General features: G+C 37.0%; 2 protein-coding genes across 3 annotated transcripts; one reads left to right on the top strand and one right to left on the bottom strand.

The window, feature by feature from the left end:
- Nucleotides 1-701: 701 nt before the first annotated feature.
- elovl5 (ELOVL fatty acid elongase 5) lies at nucleotides 702-13,964 on the top strand. Of its 2 annotated transcripts, none has more exons than XM_054599672.1 (8): nucleotides 702-784; nucleotides 4,974-5,038; nucleotides 5,345-5,532; nucleotides 8,292-8,369; nucleotides 9,007-9,178; nucleotides 9,706-9,830; nucleotides 10,621-10,755; nucleotides 10,935-13,964. In XM_054599672.1, exons 2-8 carry the CDS (start codon nucleotides 4,981-4,983, stop codon nucleotides 11,061-11,063), a joined length of 885 nt encoding a protein of 294 aa, XP_054455647.1. In that variant the 5' UTR covers nucleotides 702-784; nucleotides 4,974-4,980; the 3' UTR covers nucleotides 11,064-13,964. The 2 variants fall into 2 exon arrangements, with proteins under 2 accessions (XP_054455647.1, XP_054455646.1); XM_054599671.1 differs by lacking the exon at nucleotides 702-784 and adding an exon at nucleotides 790-876.
- A 1,922-nt stretch (nucleotides 13,965-15,886) lies between these two features.
- On the bottom strand, nucleotides 15,887-23,357 carry fbxo9 (F-box protein 9). The gene is made up of 13 exons (XM_054599667.1): nucleotides 23,182-23,357; nucleotides 20,786-20,857; nucleotides 20,226-20,357; nucleotides 20,058-20,115; nucleotides 19,420-19,519; nucleotides 18,292-18,419; nucleotides 17,996-18,110; nucleotides 17,761-17,879; nucleotides 17,318-17,408; nucleotides 17,141-17,236; nucleotides 16,929-17,022; nucleotides 16,409-16,563; nucleotides 15,887-16,327 (listed from the first exon to the last, which is right to left on the bottom strand). The coding sequence occupies exons 1-13, from the start codon at nucleotides 23,182-23,184 to the stop codon at nucleotides 16,219-16,221; spliced, it is 1,272 nt and encodes a 423-aa protein (XP_054455642.1). The 5' UTR covers nucleotides 23,185-23,357; the 3' UTR covers nucleotides 15,887-16,218.
- Between the last annotated feature and the right edge of the window lie 202 nt (nucleotides 23,358-23,559).

The following is a 23,559-nucleotide window of genomic DNA, read 5'->3' as shown; positions in this document are numbered from 1 at the left end:
GAACTCATCAGCTGTCAGTGTGTAAAGACTTGCCTTAATAAAAAGATGGCTCATAAATCCTTATTAGGCATGAATTGTAAACACACTTATGATTGCATCACATTAATTATGCTCCATCTCTTGGTATTTACAAGTGGGAGGATTCTTACACGTTAAGTCTTCAGTAATCATTATTATAGTATAATACTAAATTGAATAGTCCAACAATAGGAAACATTTTTTTTTTGACAATGGATATTGCTACTTTTACTTAAACATCCTAAATATGTCTTCTTCCACTGCAGAACACAAATTAATTTCTACAACTACAAGTTTTCTGCTGATCTTAAAAATAATAATAAAAATAACAATAATGATAATAATAAATAAATAAATAAATAAAAAAAACACAGCTGCCCCTATGTCTGCCGTACTTTGACATTATTCACATGCCTCGAGTTAACAATTTACAGATAGCCTATTTAACTGCAATTACAAAGGCAGGCAGAGATAGCCTTGATGCCATCTTTGTGAATCTGTGTGTGTGTGTGTGTGTGTGTGTGTGTGTGTGTGTGTGTGTGTGTGTGTGTGTGTGTGTGTGTGTGTGTGTGTGTGTGTGTGTGTGTTCGTGGTTGCAACACACCGGGTCACCTCCTGGCTGTAACCCTCCTGCAGGGCAATGGGCCAGTCTGCCTGTTCCTCCCACTATTTTCCACTGAGCGACAAGGCTGCACATTGTGCTCAGACCGGCCAGCCAGCCAGCCAGCCAAGGTTACACAGGCGTGTTCTCTCCCCGCCTCTAAAGGTAGGCATCTACGGCTCACAGCTGCATCTCTTCATCCACACTCAACATTTCGCTCTCTGTCAAACGCGACTGGACGGCTGGGCAGCTTTATGGTGAGGCTTTCTATTATAGTATTTATCCCAAAGCGATGAGTTTGGGGGATGCTGAAGCGGTGACCTCTAGCCTGGATGCGATCGACAGGATGCGATAAGTGTTTTTTTTTTTTTTTTAATTAATTCCTCTCTGGAAGTTTGAGTTATAAAATTAGAGGATGATGTAATGAGATAACCGCCGTCATCATGTCAGCGCTTCCATCTTTTTTAGTTGAACTGGAGACCGGACTGCTGTTTTATACTGTGCGTAAAGTGCGGTTTAGATTACACGTGTGACCCCGATGGAAAATTACTGTATGCGATATAATATGGTGCAAACTAGTGGCAGGAGGCAGATTTAGTAGGCAACAATATTTCAATGCATTTGTAATGCATTCGCGATATTACTTTATATAAACGTTAACATATTACTATGGAGGCATTGGCAGCCGAGTGCTGCATAATATTTATACATTTAGTTATTAAACTATGTTTGATTGATTGTTGTTCCTGGTGAAAACTTGTCAGTGTTGCTTTTGCTGCTGTTTCAAATTCAAGTTAAAAAAAAAAGCAGCAATTAGTTCTGAGCATCTTGTGACAAACAAAGTCACATACAACATACACACACACACACACACACACACACACACACACACACACACACACACACACACACACACACACATTAAGGAGCTAAGATGTGGAATAAAATCTATAAATAATGGTAAAAAAGAAACCTATGTAGCATTTAATAGTCGTATTGCAGAGGGAATGAATGATTTTGAATGGGGTTAGTTTTACAAACACATAACGCCTGAATGGCGACAGAGAGAATTCACTTGCAAAGACTTAAGTCTCAAAGAAGCCAAAATGTTTGCTGCTTTCCAGATGATTGTTGGTTGCAGAATAATTATTGTCTTTTGTTTCATTCCTGTGATTTTTGAACAGTTTCTGTGTTTTAATGGAATGCTGTGAAACCACCTCTCCATGAAAAACGAGAATAACCAGTCTCTGAACTGGCTGTAATGTATAATTTTACATGCGTAAATTACTGTGAATCATTGAAATTAAAATACCTAAAAAATCAGGGTAAATCATCACATGAATGTAAAAACCATGTAAATATCCAATATGTAAACAAAGAAGTCCTGCTAATTGATTTGCAACATCGGGCGATATGGGCGAGCTACCTTGATATAAACAAAGAATCTAAAAAATCTATGATGATAGATATATTTATATTGTTGTATATATACTGTAATATTGACCAAACCTAACTCTGACAGTATTACACCGTTTGAATGAGTCATTATCAGCTGCAGTGATGCAACCTCTAATTTTGACCAGATGATGCATTAGTGTTTCCTTTGATTGTTTAGACGTATTTTGACTGGCACCAACATTTAGATAGCACAGACTCACTGACTGGCTGCTAGCATGCTCGCCCTGTTGTGGCTCAGCTTGCTCTGATTAAGGCCTTGCAGATTATAATGTTTTGGTTCAGCCTAATGCATCTCTGATAATCAGAGCACGGATATTCCTGTACTGAGGATGACCACAATAAGCCATATTTTGTTCCTGTAGACAAGTAATAATGGACAAATGCAACTATCAGTAAAATGCTGCCTGGGCTTCAGTTCATCATACATTTCAACTCTCTCCAAATATACTGTGCTGAGTTGCAGAATAGCACTCAAGGAACAAATATGTTCCATTTATATCTACGATGTAATAAGAGCATTTTCAAAAATATCCTTGTTAATGTGTGGAATATATATCACCATTGTTGAATATAATAATCCAAGTTGATAGTCAAAATACATTTATTTCCTTTCTTTTCAGTGAATACTTCTTTAATATGGATTAAATTAAATGTATTAAAGGCACGTGCACAAAGTCACTGGTGTGCCCCCTCAGTTCTTAAAGTCATGACTTTGTTTAAGAGCTGCATGCTGATTGATTGAATTAGGGCGCTTTATCTAAATGTAATAGTTGGACTCATATTTCTGTCTATAATGTCCAAGGGTATTCTGTATAACTGTGTTTTACCCCCACCTCATACACAAATCTGACTGGAGCCAAAAGACTGTAACCAAATTTGTTAATTATATTATGTTAGATTATGTTCAGGGGTCTTGGAATGGAGAAACAGGCCAATCACATTACCCTCCTTCATATACAGACACAATGTCTCACATCTGAAGGAGACGTTATGTAAGAGAGACGTACAGTATATATTCCGTATTTTGTTTCCAGCAGTAGACGCAGGTGCAGAAACTGTCTAGTAGTGCAGCAGACTGTGACATAACCGGACTGAATTGAGTGCATATTTCAGAAAAAACATTTTTTGTGGCTGAGATGAGGCATTTTGTGCAAAGTCTGAGGTGACACAGCAAACAATGTAAAGGACTGCAGGATTGTGCAGGTACCTCTGAGGTAATAATACATCAAGAGGTCTACAGTAAGAAAATAAGCTGCAGGGATTTGTTTGTGCAGTGTGAATTATCTTGTCACAACTTTGTATGATAAATTCCTGCAGAGGGTGGCTGATTTAGAGTTGTAAGGTTTGTGTGAGAAAACTATATCAATGCTAATACAAAGTATTATTTACAGGAAGTGGGTTTTCTTTATTGTAAAAACATGACTGTGAAACTTAAGATGTTTGTTCAGGCTTAGATCTCCCAAAAACTTTCTGCAGTTTAACCATACATTAGTAGGTAGTGGGCAAACAGACCCAGTAATAATAACTTAAAACTTTTTGTTTAAGGAAAATGATTCAGACATTTATACATCCAAGCTATGAATGGCTTTCTGCTTTATATCACAGGGTTGATCTAACTGTCACAGGCATAGTAGTGGAATCTGAAAGGATATGATTAATTATACTGTTTATGGAAAAAGTACTCATCTCTCACAGAGAAAATATGCACTTTTCAACGTTTCCCTGACCGGAAGCACAGCTGTCTGAATCAGTATGGGAGACAGCAACCAAGTGTTTGAACTCTGACAGAGGACAGACTGATCAAACATTGATGTACCACCAACATTTGACAGCTTTGGTAGCAGGACATGCACAAAGATACTTTTTTATCAAAGTAAATGTGGCAGCATTTCCTGGGCCATGCATGAATCTTTGAATTTCAAAACCTGGAGTACATGAACGGTAATAAATCTACACATTTCATTACTTTAAACAATCTAAAATCCAGAGGCATCACTATAAATCAGTCTTTAGTGAATAGAGGTTGATGTTATCGTCTGTTCAGGGCTGCCTGCTGGCCTCTTGTTTTACAGAAGTGGCCACATCTGATCTGTTTTTTGAAACCACAGGGATGTGAAGGATTAGTTATTCGTACTGGGCCCTTTAAGAGAGCGTTGGTGGAAAGCCTGGAGCACAAAGCGCGCATATACAATAGACACAATAGACATGTATCAACATTGACAAAATTGTGTTACATTTTGTCATTTAAACACTACTTAGAGTTAATCAAATTTCCAGAAGACTGTTGTTGTGATCACTAACAAGCCCTCTGTCAGACAGATTCATTTAGCCTCTCATACTTAAAGCTGCACGTATCAATATATTTGAACAAAAAAATGATATGTATAATAAAAATATGTCCCTTGTAGTGACAAACATAGACAATCATCACCCAACTCTGCAGTTCCCCTCTCTTCTACAGAGCGTTTCAGCATCTTTCAGCTGATTGTTTTGGTTTTACAGCCTGAAACTTTAGTCTCTCTCATCACTGTTGTTACCAGCCACTCTTTTCAAACAAAAAAATATCTAAATGAATATGTAAGCTACCTGTTTGGCACAAAATGACTAACTGAACATAGTGGAGCATCTAGCTGCTAAAGAAGCAGACATTTCTTTCAGGAGTTGGTGGAGACCAAAATAGAGCTAAAAGGAGAGAGAATATTGTTTGATTACATTTGTTAGGTGGGTAATAATTTGACTCCAAATGAATACAGATGTTGCTCTTTGTCTGCTGGATGTGTAAATAGGCAGGCGTTTACTTAATATTCAGCTTTTTGTGGTGTCTTGCTGCAAGTGGCGGAATAAAACAGGTTCATACCGTTTTAAATAGTTTAAATTGATTTTGTTCTGTTTTCAGGTGACAAATGGAGACTTTCAATCATAAGCTGAACACTTACTTAGAGTCATGGATGGGACCCAGGGGTAAGTCAAGTTTATATTATCATCTTTAGTTGCTGATATTTAATGTGTTAACAGAATAGTTAAGGTAGCGCTAAAAATAAGCATTACATAAAACCTTTGACCCAAGTCGCACATTACACTGCACACATCACATGAACTTGCAAAAGAAGTCTGCTTTGGTTTTTCACCTTCTTGCTGCCAACCTTTCTATGTGTTGAGAAAAACATTCCTCAGTGAGCACTGCTGCCTCTTTCTTCTCTTCTAGTTTATCTGCTGTTACCAATGAGGCCACCTTATTGGCTACAAACATTTATCTCCATATTTCAGATCCGCGAGTGAGGGGATGGCTCCTGCTGGACAACTACCCACCAACCTTTGCACTCACAGTCATTTACCTTCTGATTGTGTGGATGGGGCCCAAGTACATGAAGCAGAGGCAGCCGTACTCCTGCAGAGGCCTCCTGGTGCTCTACAATCTGGGCCTCACATTCTTGTCCTTCTACATGTTCTATGAGGTAAACAGACTGCTCAGCACTGAGAGATGTGTTGAAGTAGGCCAAAGCAATCACTGCAATGTCACAAGACAAACAGATTATAAAAGAAAAAAGAGGAAACCGACCTGAATATGAGCAGCATTCTCATGGAAATCTCTGGTGTGTGAATTTGACCAGATATATATGTTTAATTTAAGGAATACTTTGACATTTGATTCCACTCTCACATGTATATGAAGCTACAGCCATCGGCCTGTTTACTTAACTTGGCATTAAGGCTAGAGGCAGGGGAAAATGGTTGCCTGGCTTTGTCAAAGTGTAACAAAATCCCCAGCACCTCTAAAGCTAAAAAATAAACATATTATATCTTATTTGCTTATTCCGTACAAAGACCAATATATATAAAAAATGACAAGCTGTATTTTTTTATGTGCCTCTATCTCTTGGCTATACGTATTCTCACTTAAGTTCAATACAGATACAGTTAAACTGTTCGTTTAAATATAAAGTTAAAATCAGGAGAAAGTTAGCTTAGCTTAGCATAAAGACTGGAAACAGGAAGAAACAGCTACCCTGGCGCTGTCCAAACAATAACAAAATAATTCTACCGGCCCTGTCATAGCTCACTTATTAATAATATATTTCATAAACAGCTATGCCGCACGTTTATTCTTGCTAAGCTATCTATCCTTAGCTAAGCTAACATAGCTGTAACTTTTTTTATTAAGCAGACAAGTATGAGAGAGATAGGCCTATCAGTCTTCTCATGAAATGCTCAACAAGAACGCGAAAAAGCATATTTCCCAAAAATGTTGAACTATTTCTTTAACCCTTGACTCTGATTAGACTTGGGTCTAATGCTACATGCGTCTCTCACAGAATGCTACCAATAGAGACAATGTTATCAGGGAGTCAGAGGGACACAGTTGGACGCTGACAGGCTCATTGTTTCAGCCGTCAAATCCCTCCTATGCCCTCGCAGACATCAGAACAGCCACCTATTGTTTGCTGGAAAGCTGCTTTTGATAAACAGCTCACTAAATAAATTGTAAATAAATTTAAATTGATAGTCGCACTAATGTAAACAAACATGGATTATTTGGAAGGGTGACAGAGTCTGAGCTGAATATGCTGTTTAAGTTGTAGCAACAGTGCCCAGACTTTACTTATCATATTGATCTTATAAAGTCATTTTGCATGAACACCAGGAGGTCAGAAACAGATTAAGCAGTTTTGTATACGTGTCATTTTAAAGTATCTCCACATCCAGCTGGCAGAACAAGCTTCTTGTGTTTCCGTCTGTGTTGCATAAGGCCCCAGTGGACTGTTGGCTTTGTGATTCATTAAACCCTGTACTTTGACAATGCCCCGGCCATGGGGTGATCTTTTGGCAGTCCAAAATCAATGCCACCTGATGTGGATCAAAGTACAGGGCAGTTTTGTTCTTGTCAACTTTCCAGGTCACAGCGGTTTGTCACATCATGATTGTGATTAAATCTGATTGTGATTAATTTTGTTTATTTAAAGGCCGACTAATGCAGCTGCAGGATTGAAGAAAGAATCAGGGAGTTATAAAATCGCAGAGGAGGGCTTATGTCTGTGCGCACATGATGAAATACTTGATGTTTATAAACCAAATACTTAATTCTGTTGCTGGTTCTTAACTGGTGGCAGTTTTTTGGCACTGAGGTTAGTTAATGAAGCATTTTTCAGCAGCAGACAAAGACAGTGTGTCCATATCGATTTGGTGAATCAGCATTAGGCCACACCATCTACTTAAAATAATTATTTTCTGTTTAAAGGAATATGAGACTGACTTTACACATACAGATTGGTTTACTTGTCAGAAAGAGTACTACTCAGCCTTTAAACAGAGTTGTAATGTTAATAATTATTATTAAAATAATGTCTTTTGTGGCTTTTGTCAAGTCTGAAATAATAACCCTAGAAAATATGTGATAAAGATTGTGTTGAGTCTGAAAGACTCAGGCTTATGCCAAGCAGGGGCGGTCTAACTAAGGATGGTAATATCCTTGGTTTTAATTAGTATAATTGCTTTTACTTTGTCTAATATACAACTCTTGCTGACATGGTGTGTGTGTGTGTGTGATGTACTGTTTGTTTAGTTTGCTTTATTTTGTCCTGTATTTGTAAATAAATGGAATAAATATTTGAGCTGCTTAATGGAAATATGAGATCAATGTTATTTTTCCAGTTGGACCTATAATAGTCAGAATATTTAAACTGTTATCTCTGGAGTACAACTTAAGTATAGGGAAAATAAGTAGTCACTGCACAGGTATGCAGCTTTAGATTGTTACTATTGAGTGTTTCATATAGAAATTCCTGTATTTGCACATTTCTTAGTCTACCTATGTGTTACATATTTTAATAGTTACATTATTTAGCTTCCAACACACTATGTGATAACATCAAGTTATAAAATCACCTGAGGACCATTAAATATCATATCATACAGTTTATATCAGTAACAGGGTGAGCTCATGTTTTTCTTTTTCACGATCAATTAGATTACATCATTAGGATATTGGTCTCCACAAGCTGTCATCAAACAGATAAAGGCCAGGATGTATTTATCTGACTTGCCATCTGCCTGTGCATGTGTTTATTACTTGTAGGGAAGGGAGAGTTGTTGTGCATCATATGTTGTTTCACTTTGACATTGTTTTGGTGCACTGCAGTTCCTGTGTGTGCAGCTTTTATATATATTGGTAATATATTGATTCATCATTCATCTTTATGGCTTTTTTTTTATTCAGCTTGTTACTGCTGTGTGGCCCGGTGGCTACAACTTCTACTGCCAGGACACTCACAGTGCACCGGAAGTGGATAATAAAGTGAGTCAGTCTGATTTACCTTTTTTATTATTGTTTATTGACAATGATATTATTTTCATTTGATCACATGTTTGGCATTTTATGTCCTAATCTGTTTCTTGATATTATTAATAGGACAGACAACATATAAATATCAGTTATTGAAGGACAGCTAGCATATATAAATGTATATATAAAATATTAAGCACAATGTGTGTTTCTCTTTTGCCCTGATTTTTATAGGCAAGTACCTGTAAATCCCAGCAGATAAGCTGCAGGGACAGGAGAGTCAATTTAATCCGACTCATGTCATAATGATGACTCTCTTCAGTTGCCCTACTGAACTCAGTAGAGGTGAAAACAAGGCTCCAGTGAAATGTGTACGGCTTTGCAGTTCTGCTGTGATATAATCAAACAGTTTATCACTGTGCCACTGCTACAGTACAGGTAGTTAAATTGCTTTCTGACCCTGAACTTTCAAGGACCTTCGAGGAAGACTTCTGCTTATCACCTTGTATGATAAATAGTATGGGCAGGAATTTTGGATCAACTTCTTAACAGTTTCTTTCTGATTTGCCAGCTCTATATTGTTCTCTTTAAGAAGTTTTTCTTTTGTTTTATTCCTCTTTAACCCTTTTTTGCTTTGGTGCATCTCCAGATCACAAAAGTCCTGTGGTGGTACTACTTCTCCAAGGTCATCGAGTTCATGGACACCTTTTTCTTCATACTACGAAAGAACAATCACCAGATCACGTTTCTTCACATCTACCATCATGCCAGCATGCTGAATATCTGGTGGTTTGTTATGAACTGGGTCCCCTGCGGCCATTGTGAGTGTTTTAACACAACTTTGCCCTCCAGTGACTCAAATCACTGCACTAACCACATTTACGGTTTGGCCCTAAAGAGAGCTAAATAATTCATGTGTTCTAATGTTAAACCCATTAGCCTTTAAAAACAGCCTGTTTTCCCCACAAAACCTTTAAGGACACTAAGTAACCTGAACTCTGCGGCACTGTGTTAGATATATTTTTGGTCTTTTTTTTATCAAAAGCAGTCTGCGAGTTATGCAGTTGTCAATTTTCATACACTGACATTCTCCATATTAATGTGCCTTTTACTATAGATTTAAAAATAATGTGACACTTCAGATCTATAAAAAACTTTCATTATTCATCAGCTGTTCAATATATTGTTTCTGTATTACTTTTCTGTTAATAGCTTCTATTGATTTTGTAGTAATGGTTTCACACAAATGATAAGTTATTCCCTATATAATCACAACACTCCATTCACAGACAGGTATTGCTTGCAGTACATGAATAACTTCCTGTGTCTCTCTTCTGTGTCCCTTCAGCGTACTTTGGCGCCTCCCTGAACAGCTTCGTCCATGTGGTGATGTATTCTTACTATGGCCTGTCGGCCATCCCAGCCATACGACCGTACCTTTGGTGGAAGAAGTACATCACACAGCTTCAGCTGGTGGGTTCATACCAGAGGTGGTAGAAGCTCAGCTATTTTACTTCAGTAAAAGTAGTAATAATAGAATAATATATTTAAAAGTCAGCTACATTTAAAGTAGCAAAAGTGAAAGTAGTCATAATGCAGAAAAAGACTCATTTGATCCAGGTGTAGTAAACATACATATTTCAATTATTTGGATTATTATTACAGATGCTTCATCCTAGTACTGTTCTTACTGCACTATTAGATCTTTTTGCTTTTATTAAAGAAAATCAAACCTAAGCAACTCAATTAGGGACTAGAATTACTAGTGTACTGAACAAAGTATTTGATTTAAGATACAGATAATTTGTTTTGTATGAGAAAAATGAAAAGTAACAGCCTCAAATGAATGTAGTGGAGTTAAAGTACAAGATTTGCCTTAGCCCTGCATGCAATAGAAATACTCAGGTGTAAATACCTCAAAACAGTACTTAAGTACAGATCTTAAGTAAAACTTGTATCACAGTTTATTCCCTTATTGCACCTATTAACCTTCTAAAAATGAATCTGTGTAAAAAAAAAAAAAGGTTGAAGAAAATTGTATTTTCTGTTCTTGACCTTTTGGTTTATATGTTATATGCTTGATGTTGCTATTCAGATGAAAGCACCCTTGGACTATTTTCTGCAGAACCATCTTTAGTTCTTATCCTGTGCAGACATTTTCAACGTCCATTAAAATATATTTTAGGCTCCAGATCAATATTATGTTTCCAAAGGCTCCGTGTGTCACCTTCACACTCTGGTATGTGTCATGTTTCCTCCACAGATCCAGTTCTTTTTAACCATGTCCCAGACAATGTGTGCAGTCATATGGCCATGTAACTTCCCCAAGGGATGGCTGTACTTCCAAATAACTTACATGGTCACGCTAATTTTCCTTTTCTCAAACTTCTACATTCAGGTCAGTTGGGTTTTTTTTCATTCTAAATTGTTAATTAATGAGTTTACAGGATAGATAATAAAAATATATTTGTGTTTCAGTAATTACATTACATCATGAAGTAACCTGTTAGCCTAATTTAATTTTTAGAGATTACATTATGTTTAATTATAACATGTTATTTATGCCTCTCTTTCAAGACTTACAAGAAGCACAGTGGTTCTCTAAAGAAGGAGCACCAAAATGGCTCCACTGCATCAACAAATGGACATGCAAATGGGACTCCAGCCATGGAGCGCACTGCACACAAGAAACTGAGGGTGGATTGACATTTGAGAAACAGCCACCGGTTTCTCACTGTAGCGTGTTAGCTAATGCTGCTAGGAGGTAAATGTATCTTCTTATCTAGAATAGTTTAGACTTACTTACTTGAGATGAAATAAGCCATAGACACATATATCCAGAGACTCTCCATGTTTTTGCACACATTCCTACTCATGGTATTGAATAATCAAATTCCCATAGAAGAGTATTGTAGTATGTTTGAACAATATTGCCTCACCCAACCTCTAGAAGAAATTCACTCACTCACTTGTTACCAGCAATTAAACACACATTTTGATACATTCAATGATGCTTTTCACACAAAAGGTCCAATGATGAACGATCCAGTGAGTGTGTTGGTTGAAGCAGAAGGTTTTATCACACTCAATGACTTCTCTTTTAACAACCCAAGGGACAATTCAAATAACAACGCTTACTATGGTCCTTGATGTGTAACTAAAGCATGCATCCTGTGTCTTGCTTGACCTCACTCCTGCCTGAAGTTGCTTTAAGCAAAGTCTTGCCCAACATAATACTGTAATACATTTTTAATAACAGATTGCAACAGCAGATGTTTTGCTGTAGGGGCTATATATTTGCAGAACAGGCTCTCCAGTTTGGAATATTTAGCCATCTAACCAAAACATAGTGTTCTGAATTTGCTTGGATTCATATTTGAACCAGTTTAAGACACAATGTTAGAGGGCAAGTTGTGTTTTATTAGAACAATATAATTTTATATATATATATATATATATATATATATATATATATATATATATATATATTCATCCAGTAAATGCAATTAGAACTTGAATTCATTGAAAATAATTAAATATACTGTAGGTCTGCAGTACAGCTGTTTATAGGTAACTATTTAGGTAGCCTATCAAGTAAATCTTATCATACTGTATATTTCCAAGATAAACACAACTATATTATATTTGGATAGACTTTACTATATTGTCATTCTTGACTGTGGGTTCAGCAGATAAAAAAAATTATCTCACCAAAAGTTCCATTTAGTAGTTGCTCTAGAGCTTTTGATTGTCACATGATCTTCCTCAACACAAGGACTGGAAATGGAAATTTTATGACAACTGGGTAAACCCGCTCTACAAAGGAAGATCATGTGATACGATCAAAAGCTCCAAAACAGCTACTAAATGGTTCACGAGATGGAATTGTTTTGTCAGTTAATATATAGTAGTTTTTGAGTCTTTACATAAATATGGTGCCTTCTGGACCAGTTTATTTGGTTTCTAATTTAGCATTTTTCATCTTTTCAATATGCTATCACCAGATTCATGTTGGTCCATTTCAGACTAATATCTGTCAAACTTTCACTTCAAATCCTGTGCCTGATGTTTCTGTTTTTGATACATCAAATGTCCTAAACTATCGTTCCTAACAACTGAAATATACGAAACCAACAGTGATGTTTATCTTAAAAGAATATTTGGGAGATATGCTTGTACACTGTTTTGAGAGGATCAATACCACGCTCATGTCTGTGTGAAATGAAGACACAGGACAGCCAGCAGCTGGTTAACTTAGCTTAGCATAAAGACTGGAAACAGGAGGAAACGGCTAGCCTGGTTCTGTCCAAAGGCTGTAGCCTTAAATTGAGCGTACAAATGTAAGAGCGATATCAATCTTCTCATCTAGCTCTCTGCAAGAAAGCTAACAATAATAACAACATTCCCCAAAATGTTGAACTATTCTTTTAACAATTTCCAGTTTCTCATTTTACCATATTAACAAGTGAAAATATTAAGTCATCACAAGAGAAATTAATTGTTTGTTTTTAGTGGAGAAAGAAGGTTGTAGAGATTTAACTATTTATTCCTTTGTGATCCTTATGTTTATATTATTTACTTCTTAACCTAACCATTGCCAGGGTCATACACAGTAAATCCTGGTATAGAAAACAAAGGTACAAGGATGTTTGAATTATGAGTTTTGTAAAACTGATACTCTCTCAGTGCAGCCCTGCTGCACTCCTCTACCATGCTGAATCAATTTAATGAGGTACTGTAAGGCCTTAACCACTGAATGATCATGACATGTTGGTCAAATGTATAGATGACCTAGATTCATGTTCACTGCATCAGATATTATTGTTAAACTCTGAATAATTCATACAATTTTGTCTGCATGATGAATCTGATAAGCAGTTATCTGCCAATAACAGAAAAACTGTTAAACATGCATGAGCCATATCTACTCAGAAATTTAATTATAGTTAAATTATTTCCAGCTACATGCCATCTCTATTCCAGTTCCTCTTTTGTACAAGGTGAAAGCGCTAAAGGTAACAGGGTTTATGTATTTAAGAGCTGGATTAGCATTAAATGAGATCCCTATTGGAAAATGCCAAGGAAGCATATGTAATGATATATTACATACATTTTTATAGACTGTTAAAATAAATATATATATAGATATATTTTCTGAAATATGGGGTAAATCTGGGTTGACATGTTGTGACTCATGCTTTACTCACTGTAACTCATTAAAAACAAACTGAGATTGTAAACCTACTTGTTTTCTTTCCTTGAAAATTATGTATTTGCTAGAAATAATGTAGCTTGTATACAGAAATATCTGTACAGCTCAGAGTTGAGAGTTTATTAAGCCTTATAATTATTTTTCATTTTTAATTCTACATATTTATTGTTTGTGTAAACATTTGTTTATTAGACTGTTGGCCAGTTTAGTGCTCATTAGCAAATGTTAACACACTAAGATTGTAAACATGGTGAGAATGATATGTGCTTAACATCAGCATGTTAGCATGATTAGCATTTAGATAAAGCACCACATGGCTTCTTATCTGGTGTTTGAATTTTAATGAATATGTTATAAGGCAGATTTGTAAAAGTCAAAGCTGGCTCTAATAAACAAGATATACTATAACGGCAACTATGCTGTGTGTATTAGTCTACTGCAACTTATTTACTTATATAGAAAAATGACGCTATGTGATGTGAAACATGGGTTTTGGTTTTAAAGTGTATTACAACTTTAGCTCTTTTCTCAGGTGATGAGATTTCTAAATAAAATATTGGGAGTTGAGACAGTAAGGTAAGTAAATTCTTTTTTTTTTATCCTCAAATGTTGTTGGCCATAAACAAATCCGATATACTGTAGGTTGACCTGTAGTGAAGGAAAATGTTAGAAGGGGCATTTGGGATTTTCAGACATTCTATCAGATAGTTGGACAGAAATGTTTTCCCCAAACACTAATGTGTTCCGTCTCCTATTTCTGCTTTACTTTATTCCCTTCTTGGTCCATTGATAAGTGCTCTCAGTGGATTGATGTTGATGTTAGGGTAGATGTTGTGAGCAAACATGACGAAGGTGTCAAAACCTGCAGTTTTCTTGGTTACACATGAATCTTTTCATATAAGTTTTTTTTTGTGTTTTTTCAGTCCTGACATCAGTCCCTAACTCTTTATGAGCTTTGTTTAAAGAATTGTTTGGCATGCTTGATTATAATAGTCCAATCCTGACTGTAAACTAAAATGATTGAACCTGACGTGGATCAGGTGTGTGTTACTGAGCTTACTGTGTGATAGAACGTAAGATACAAGTAACAAGAAACAGATTTTCCTCAAGATGTTCTCTTAAAAAGCCTCTCATTTCCTGACAGCTGCTTTAACTAAGATAGCATACTCCCTTGTAACTCCTTACCACTTAAGAGGTAACAGTCTGACCTCCTCCTCCTCCTCCTCATCACTGTGTGCAGACTGGTATGCTGTGTGTCACACAGCTCGCATTTAACAGTAGGATAGAGCAGCTGTTTGTGAGCTTTGGTGGTCTGTCTGCTGGCCAGACACTATGCAAACAATGCCTTACTCACTGATTTTTCAGAGCCTGGCCTGAGAGAGACAGAGAGGGGCGGGGTGATGGTGTTGAGGTTCTCCCCTGAAAACAGCAGTATAGTAAGCATGTCTGTTGACTCATGTCTATGTTGTGCTTAACAAGTGTCTCTTCAGGACTTCATAGATCAGGATCCAAGACACAAAGGTCATTGGTTCACAGGCAGAATAAATCTGGGTGGTAAAAGTGAGAAGGCAGCACTTGCTCTTCCCCAGGAAGGGTATGCAATCAAACAAGAAATAGTCCAGCACATAAATACATATAAAAAATCATTATGTAGTTTTTATTCTTTTAACAGATTAAAAAAACAAATGTGGGAATTAAGTATATTTAGACGTGCCAGTGGGCACATTTTGTTACCTTCGAACAGAGCCAGGCTAGCAGTTTCCCTCAGTTCCTGGTCTTTATGCTAAGCTAGGCTAACCTGCTGGTTGTAGCTTCATATTGAATTTACAGTCATGAGAGTAGAAGGGACACAGTTATTAGTACAGACAAAAATCCTCTTAAGGGCTATAGTTTTTCAAATACCTTATATGTTCCCTGTTTAATTAGAAATCTTCAACAGACTACAGTCATTCCTTTACAATATTGTTTGAAAAAACAACTGAAGTAAAGTCAACAAAGCAGAAATCATTTTAGCCTAATCCAACACAACTTTCACTTTTTTTTTTTCTCTCTCTGCAAATCCGGTTTGATCTGTCGTGCTAGGTTCCCGGAAAATGTAATGTGGGATTATACCCTTGTGTCCTCAGCAAGACAAATAATGCTCTGTAGAAGTCTCCAAATCTCATCTGCAGTCTTTTTCCTGAGGTTGTATAATAGGACTTCTATAATTCTATTTTAAAGGCTGCTTTTAGTTTTACAACATGTACCCAATTGCCTTCTATGTAGTATTTGTCCATACAAGTCATTCAGTTAAAACAAATCAAACTATAACAGCATATTATTTTCACCACTGTTTATTTGAGGGAGAAAGTGCACCATGAAACAAACATCATATGAACATTCATTGCTTGGAGCAGGTGGGAAAGGTTGCTAATTATTTTAGCTCTCAGCAGATTAGCATAATTTCTGAAATCAGAAAATAAGTAGTATTCTATCATGTAAACCTGAAACATAAAGCGTCTGCATGTAAGAAACATGGGGATTCATATGTCAACACTGTAATCCCGCTGCAGCACAAATTAAACAAGCTGAGAAGTATGCATTTTCTTTAAATGGAGGATGAATTTTTGCTGTGGTCTTTGTGGGATCATGTGTAGGTTGTCAGGCATCTTAAAGAGGCTGCTCGGAGAAAGCAGTGTAACTCTTCACACGTGCAAAGAAGAAGGGCGTGTACATGCTGTCCAGGTCAAACGCCGTGATAACTGTTTCCCCAGTCAGCCTGAAAACACAATTAAGGTCAATTTGTTTCCAAATATTTTGTTCTTCTCTTTTCCACTACTTTGTAACTCATGTCTCTTACTTGTAAGTGGTGTGGCAGGAGTGGTGGATCCACACCAGTTTACTGAAACTCTGACGCCCCCCAGAGCACAGATGCAAACCCACGTGGAAGCTGTGTTCAGCATCTGAAGGTGGATTCCGCCTGCAGAACCGATTCCTTTGAAACTCGGTCGCTTTCTGTTAACAAATGACAGTTTACAAGCTGCTTTGCTTTAAACATTCTTGGAAATTTTGAAATTACAGTGCAGGTGAGCATTCACCAGTCACTCAGTATAACATTACTAGTTAGGGAGAAGTGCAAATATTAATAATAGAGTTTCAAAGCCACAACTGTAATGCATTAAAACCTTGTTTCTTCTGTTATCACCTTCTCACGCGTGTGGGGTAAAAAAAGAAAAAAAAGTGGTAAATAAATAAATCCACCCTATTCGAGGTATGACTCTTTAAAAGTTTGTTGTCTCACATAAACTACAGTAACCTGAAAAGCATAAATAGTCTACATCTTCCTCTCATCCCACAAATTCCCACAAACATATTCTCACCTCCTCCTTTTTCTTGCAGACAACAGCAAAAACTTTGGTTTGATTATCAGTCTCCTGTGACAGACGGAAATGACCGAGCAGAACAGAGTCCATCCTGGAAAATAAAACAAAACTCAACAATCGTGCAAAAGTGCTGCCACTTACTGTGAATTTTTTTTTTTATGTTCCAACATCCACTCCAGCTGAGTTGGTAGGAAACAGAGAAGGTGTACCTGATGTTCTTAGTACGCAAGCGAGGAACAACTAACAGAGGGTCTTCAGGGGTGTTCAGCATGACAACATGGCCGTCAGGGAAGAACCGGAGGTACCTGTGATACCAATGTCAACTTTTATCTGTGATATCTATACAACTCATAATCAAAGTATTAAAGTTAAAGTCAAACATCTACCTGTAGTACTCAACGTGATGCCACGCTCTGTAAAATCCATCCAGGGATTCCTCTCCTTGACGAATGTATGATGTCTTGCTGATATAAACACCTGTGGAAAGAAATATGAACAGAAAGTTCAACATCCATAAATCGTCTTCTTTGTAGGTTCAGTGTAGTAATAATAGGAAACTGATTCAATGGTACATTGGCCAGTGTAAACCTTTTAGAAGCAACATCAAGATCGGTCCAATGTTATCTTATTGTCATTAATTAGCAAACTGGCTATTTGAGACATTTGGCTTTGGAACTGGTGTTTTGTCCAAATAACAATTATCCTAAAGTTTGCATCTTTTACTTTTTTAATTAAAATGTATTATTATATCCTTGTGTGGCTGAGGATCCTCAAACCACACTACAATTGGGGTTTTCCCTGTACTAAAACTGAAAAAAGACTTAATTACCATCGTAACGGACACGAGGCCTTTGCAGAAACATCTCCCTCCAGGAATTGAAGGGAACAAGTTTGGTACAGTTCCGTCCCCACACTCTTAAACAGGCTAAGTGCCAAATCTCAGGGTCCCTGGAGAGAAAATAATTGATTTGAGTAAACCTTAAACCATTCACATAGAAATGAGGAAGAATCTATTAAAAAAACAAGCTGTCACACATCTAATCTGTTATGACGGAGGGTCTGACCTCGCACAGATGTAAAAGCCCCGGCACACCAAAGAGAGCTGCTCCAGGGCTCGCATGTCCAGATCACTCGACACAACCCAACGAAAGATGTACATCAGGATTTCACGTGGCAAGTCTGCGATCAAAAAAATAAAGAAAACATGCATAAATACAAGTTGATAATGACATGTTTACAATCTAACAAAAAATAAACAAAGTTACAAGTAACAAGAAACAGATTTTCCTCAAGATGTTCTCTTAAAAAGCCTCTCATTTCCGGACAGCTGCTTTAACTAAGATAGCATACTCCCTTTTACCTGAAATGTGCGTCTGAGTCAAATCCAACTCAGGAGGGCAGATCTTTGGAAATGAGCTTTCCAGAGTGAGCTCCTGCTCAAAGTAGGCAAGTAGATCCTCGATTTCACCATCAACATTTTTGTCCATGCTGCAATAAAACATACTTTCACTTTTAGACGTGAGAATATCCCTGTCTCTCATACAAGCCCGCACACCACATCATTCACCATTCAGACATTTGTTTAAATGGGTCGACACACATTAGCAATCCTGACTCTACATAAATGCACATACATAAATTGGTTTAAGCTTAAAGTCATGATGAAATGAAAAATTGCCTTTAAGATCACGTTCACTGTCTTATTGTGCATCTATTTAACAAAATTTGCAAAAATATGATGTGTGCTCATGTAAGCTAGTACCAAACAATAATATCATGACATCCATCCCTCAATCTATCTGCCACTTTTAGACAACAGGTGTGTGTGTGTAGAGCCACAGTCCTCCGTTGCTAAACTCTTAGCCCTGCCCACTTTTTAGCTGTCCTATTAAGTATTTAGGATTTGATTTAAATCGCTCTTGTAACTATACAATGACCACTGTTTAGAAGACGACGCTCTAGCTTCAGTTTCACTGGGACTTTAAAGATGCAGTAAGTAGGATTTGGCGGCATCTATTGATTAAATTTTGCAGATTGCAACCAACTGAAACTTCTCCCATGTACCAAGTGTGTTGGAGAACTACGGTGGCCAACACAAAAAAGGTGAAAATGCAAATGGCACTATTGAGAGCCAGTACCTGGTTTGTCTGTTCTTGGCTACTGTAATAAAAAAAAAAAAAAATTAAAAAAAAGACCTCTTTTTGAGGAAGACCCACTCCGCATGTAGATAGAAATGTCTGATTCAAAGCTAACGAAAACACAATGATTTCAGGTGATTATACAGTAAAGAAAACATAATTATTGGTATTACATTTAATTTCTGCTAATAGATCCACCTAAATGCAACACACTGTTCCTTTAAGATGAAAACACATTGAAATTTTCATTTTAAGAGATCATAATGTAAAAAAAAAAACAGACCTTTCACACCGTATTGAAACATCGCACAATTAGATTTAGTAATATCTAAGAATAAAAAGCAGCTTACTAGTTTCCTCCGACTCGGTCTGCATCAGGAGGACGGCTGTAGTTGATTCTGAACTCAATGTCAGGCACAAGCTGCATAGCCATGCGATAGAACTTGATTGCTTAAGTAAAGAAAGAGGTCGGATGATACATGTTCCCCATAAGAACCCATGGTGACACAGATGTCACCAACACTATAAATATCCTGGAACCAGTTTAAACCGGTTTAAACCATTTTAAACCACTTTGAACCAGTTTGAACAACAGTTCAAACTGGTTTAAACTGGTTCCAGGATATCTAAAGTGTTGGTGACATCTGTGTCACCGTGGGTTCTTATGGGTATCAAAATGAAGTGCTCAAACAATGCAGTCACTTGTTTTGTTTTTCTCATACAGAAGTCATAAAACTATATGGATGGATTAAACATATTGAATTACTGTTGATGACATCTGAACTGTTGAATCATTCCCAGGTTTCATTTCATGATCGACAGTTAAAATATACCTGTATTATCAAAACAACTCTGATATAATGTGGTTTAATCTGAAACAATTATAGCATTTTTTTAGTTCCTATAGAACAATTAATATTATTGTGATGAAGTGAACATTTCATCCTTTCCCTGGTGAGTTTGTTCACCATAAATCCTACATACGTACCCTCATAGACGGCTCCATTCTGCTCTTCCTGAACAGCTCTCAAGAACAGCTCGGTGGCCTGAGGAAAGAGGACTCACATGAGTCAGTCAACAGCAGTGTGGATTTTAGTAAAAGCACTTTGTAAATACATCCATGAACATGACCTGGAGAAATCTTTTCAAAACTTACTTTCTCCTCCCGGGCGATATCCTGTGACCTCTTCAGACCTTTAGCTCGCAGCAGTCGGCCACTCAAATCACTTGCTCCAGAGCTCAGTTTGAGTTCAGACATCCACTGCGCTCTGAACACATGGAGCTCCACCTGCAAAACGATAAAAAAGTTATCAAGTGACCAAAACAAGTCCTGGGCTTCTGTGTTCTCAATCTTACTATCATAAAAGGATTTATCGAGAACTATTTCTAGGAACCGCGTCAATAGTACATTTACATTAAACTTGTAAAAAAGGTGATTCTTTATTCTAACATACAAGGTTTCTTGCTGTACTTGATTATAAGGACTTGGCTCAGTATTCTGTAAAATATGTAGTAAGTGTCAATTTGCATGGATTTTGTCTTGCGCACACAACAGTTGTGTAACTACAAGCCCTACGAGGAGAGACCACTAAGCTACCAGTGTTGGAAACAGTACGACAAGTACAGCTTGAATTTGGAGTACATGTATTTATGTTTAGAAATAAGAAAATAACATATTAAAACTTGTTTACTGTATGTCTATATAAGATTTCTCACCTGAAGGTTTGGGTCATCTGAACCTTCATCTTCATCCTCAATCATACCTCCCATATCTGCATTTTCTTCAGCCTGTACAAAGAAGAAGTTTATTTTAATTAAATACATCAATAGCCGTTTGTTTGTCCCCAAAACCTGAAACTACTGTGGTTGTGGATTTGTTTATTTTTTGGGTGTGCGGCTTCTTGCAAATGACTCCCAGGTGACATCATCCTGTACTACAAAGTATAGAGGACTGCGGATGCCGCAGCTCCTCACCGAGTCCAAAACCAACATCGCTGACCTCCTTTGAATGCAGAATAGTATCAAACTTTCTGAATTATAGCAGAACTGTGTGGAATAATTATGGTGGTGTCTTTTGTTTTGGTTTTCTTGTGTTAGTTATTTATGTTGTAACTGCAATACCATTATTTGCTTTTGTTTTATTCATAATTTATTCAGCACTAACCAGTCAGCATTTTCTATTTAGAGTTTTACCTCGTTTTTTTTTTTTTTTTTAAAGGTGAAGGAAATATATAAACGAGCTAAACATAGATTTTCAGCTATCCTGTATCGTATAGTCTCATGTTGGGATCTTGACAGTCTGATGCTGATAAAATGAGTCAGTAAATCAATTAGTAAATAAACATCAATTTTTAGAATCATGTTTTTCATTCATCAAGGTAAAATGCTAAATATTTGCTGGTTTCAGCTTCTCAAATGTAAAAGGTTTGCTGCTTTGTAAATAGAACTAGATCAACAAATCGGTGTACGGTGGTGAGAAAGTAACAAGAAATTGCAGGATAGAAATGCAGAACTAAGTTTGAGGCTGTTCAGAAACAGAGCCCCTATTACAGAGTTTGTCCACCAGAGAGCACTGATAAATTGAATTCTAATAAAGCCCAACTTATGGTCACATTTCTTTAGATTGTTTATGTTTTGAAAAATGACTCAATTACATACTTCAGGACTGTTTTTCAGGCAAAACAAGTTATACAACTTATAGGCAGTGGGGAATTGCATTTCTCACTATGATCTCACATTGTATTAGATCAATTATTGATTCATTAACTGTAAAAACAACTAAGAGATGAATCAATAAGTAGCTCTTGAAAGAGCTTCCCCTACATTGGGCAACACCCATTAACAGATGCTTTATCTTGTTCTAGTTAAGCTGTGATGACACCACTTCTTCTTCTTTCACTGTAAAAACTTCATGTCATATACATATGACATTAAAAAAAAAAGAATGATGAGGGACAGTAATTCAGAGGTCTGGAGCAGGGTCTGGCCCATTGGTTTAAAACCTGTTTTATGGTAAATGAAGGGCATTGGTGAAATAGCGAACCCAACTTCGGAAACCAACAAACTATTCTAACTTCACTTCACACTTAATTCCCTTTTATAGTGTGTATTTTTATATCAAGGCTAGTAGTTTGTTGTTTCCCGCTGCTTTCTATTAAAATAATTTTTTACACCCCACTGTAACTTTTAGTTTTTGCCTATCTTATCCTATTTTAGCTTGTTTTGATTTTCTATTCTCTCAGCTCTTTAGTAACTTTTTATGTGATTCTTTTCTACTTTGTCTTTTGATGTTTAATGTAAAGCGCTTTGAATTGACTTGTTGCTAAAATGTGCTATATAGCTAGATAAACAAATGTTGTTGTTTTGTTTATCACGGCTATATTGACATCTCTATGCCTTGTTTACATTTGTATTGCTTGTATTGTTTCTGTCTTTACCATGCAAAGTGTCTTTGGGTACCTTTTAGAGCGCTATACAAATGAAATGTATTATTATTATTATAAACTTGCCCTGCCTGAAATCCTCCTCTTGCACACATCATAACAAAAATACACTGCCTCTTCCATACTGGATATTTTTTCTAGAAAGTAGTTTCCATTTTGATTTATAATCAGTAATTACACTTATTTTTGTCTTCTTCTGCATTGTTTTGTGATGTTTGTTCAAATGTCCCTGTTCATCCTGTGGTGAGCATGTAATCAATCGAAACTTAATTCTGTCATTATTTCTTAAATCCTACCAAAAGGTGCCATTGCTTTAGTAAAACACGTGGTGTTAGTTGTGGGGAATAAAGACAGCGTTAATGGCTATAACTCAATAACAACACACGACTGGTGCACGCCCCCTTGTGTAGGTGCATGCTGATAGACTGATGCTTTTAATCTCTTACAATCTGATAACAGTATGTCGTTAATTTGAGAAGAAGTGTCGCTTGATTCGGGTCACGACCAAGTAACAAGTTAAGCCCTGCAGAGACACGTCGCCCAGAGCAGCTAGTGGGTTAGCTGCTGCGTGCTAATGGGATCCAGGTGACGTTAGCTACGTCAGCTAGCCACCGAGCTAACACGTTTCTTTTTATGGGGATAAATAGGCAAAAAGCAAGGGGGACCCACCATGACAGCTCGGCTAGTAGGCGTCCTTGTTGTCGTCAAAACGGGTCAAACACAACACTAGCGTTTACAGTTCACGGTCGGAGAAGCGGACAACACAACGAACATATTTACGAGCTCGCAGGAACGCAGCCATTCCGCTGAGAGGTCCCGAGCTGCAGCAACACAGGAAGTCAGGAGGAATGTGGCGAGGTTGTGAGGAGGTAGAGACAGGAGCAGGCTGACTGCAGCTATGGAGGGCCAAACATGACTTATTCATGTATTGATGTGGTAAGAAATTGCATGAATAAATGGGGGAATAAATAAGTCTATCAGTGAATATTTGAATTGATAAATAAAATAATGGATAAATAAATACAAACTGGAATGGTTGTATCATTT

The sequence above is a fragment of the Anoplopoma fimbria genome, chromosome 6, assembly GCF_027596085.1.
Source record: "Anoplopoma fimbria isolate UVic2021 breed Golden Eagle Sablefish chromosome 6, Afim_UVic_2022, whole genome shotgun sequence".
In the NCBI taxonomy this organism is placed as follows: domain Eukaryota; kingdom Metazoa; phylum Chordata; class Actinopteri; order Perciformes; family Anoplopomatidae; genus Anoplopoma; species Anoplopoma fimbria.
Note: the sequence above shows the minus strand (reverse complement) of the source record. Positions and strands in the feature narration are given on the sequence as shown.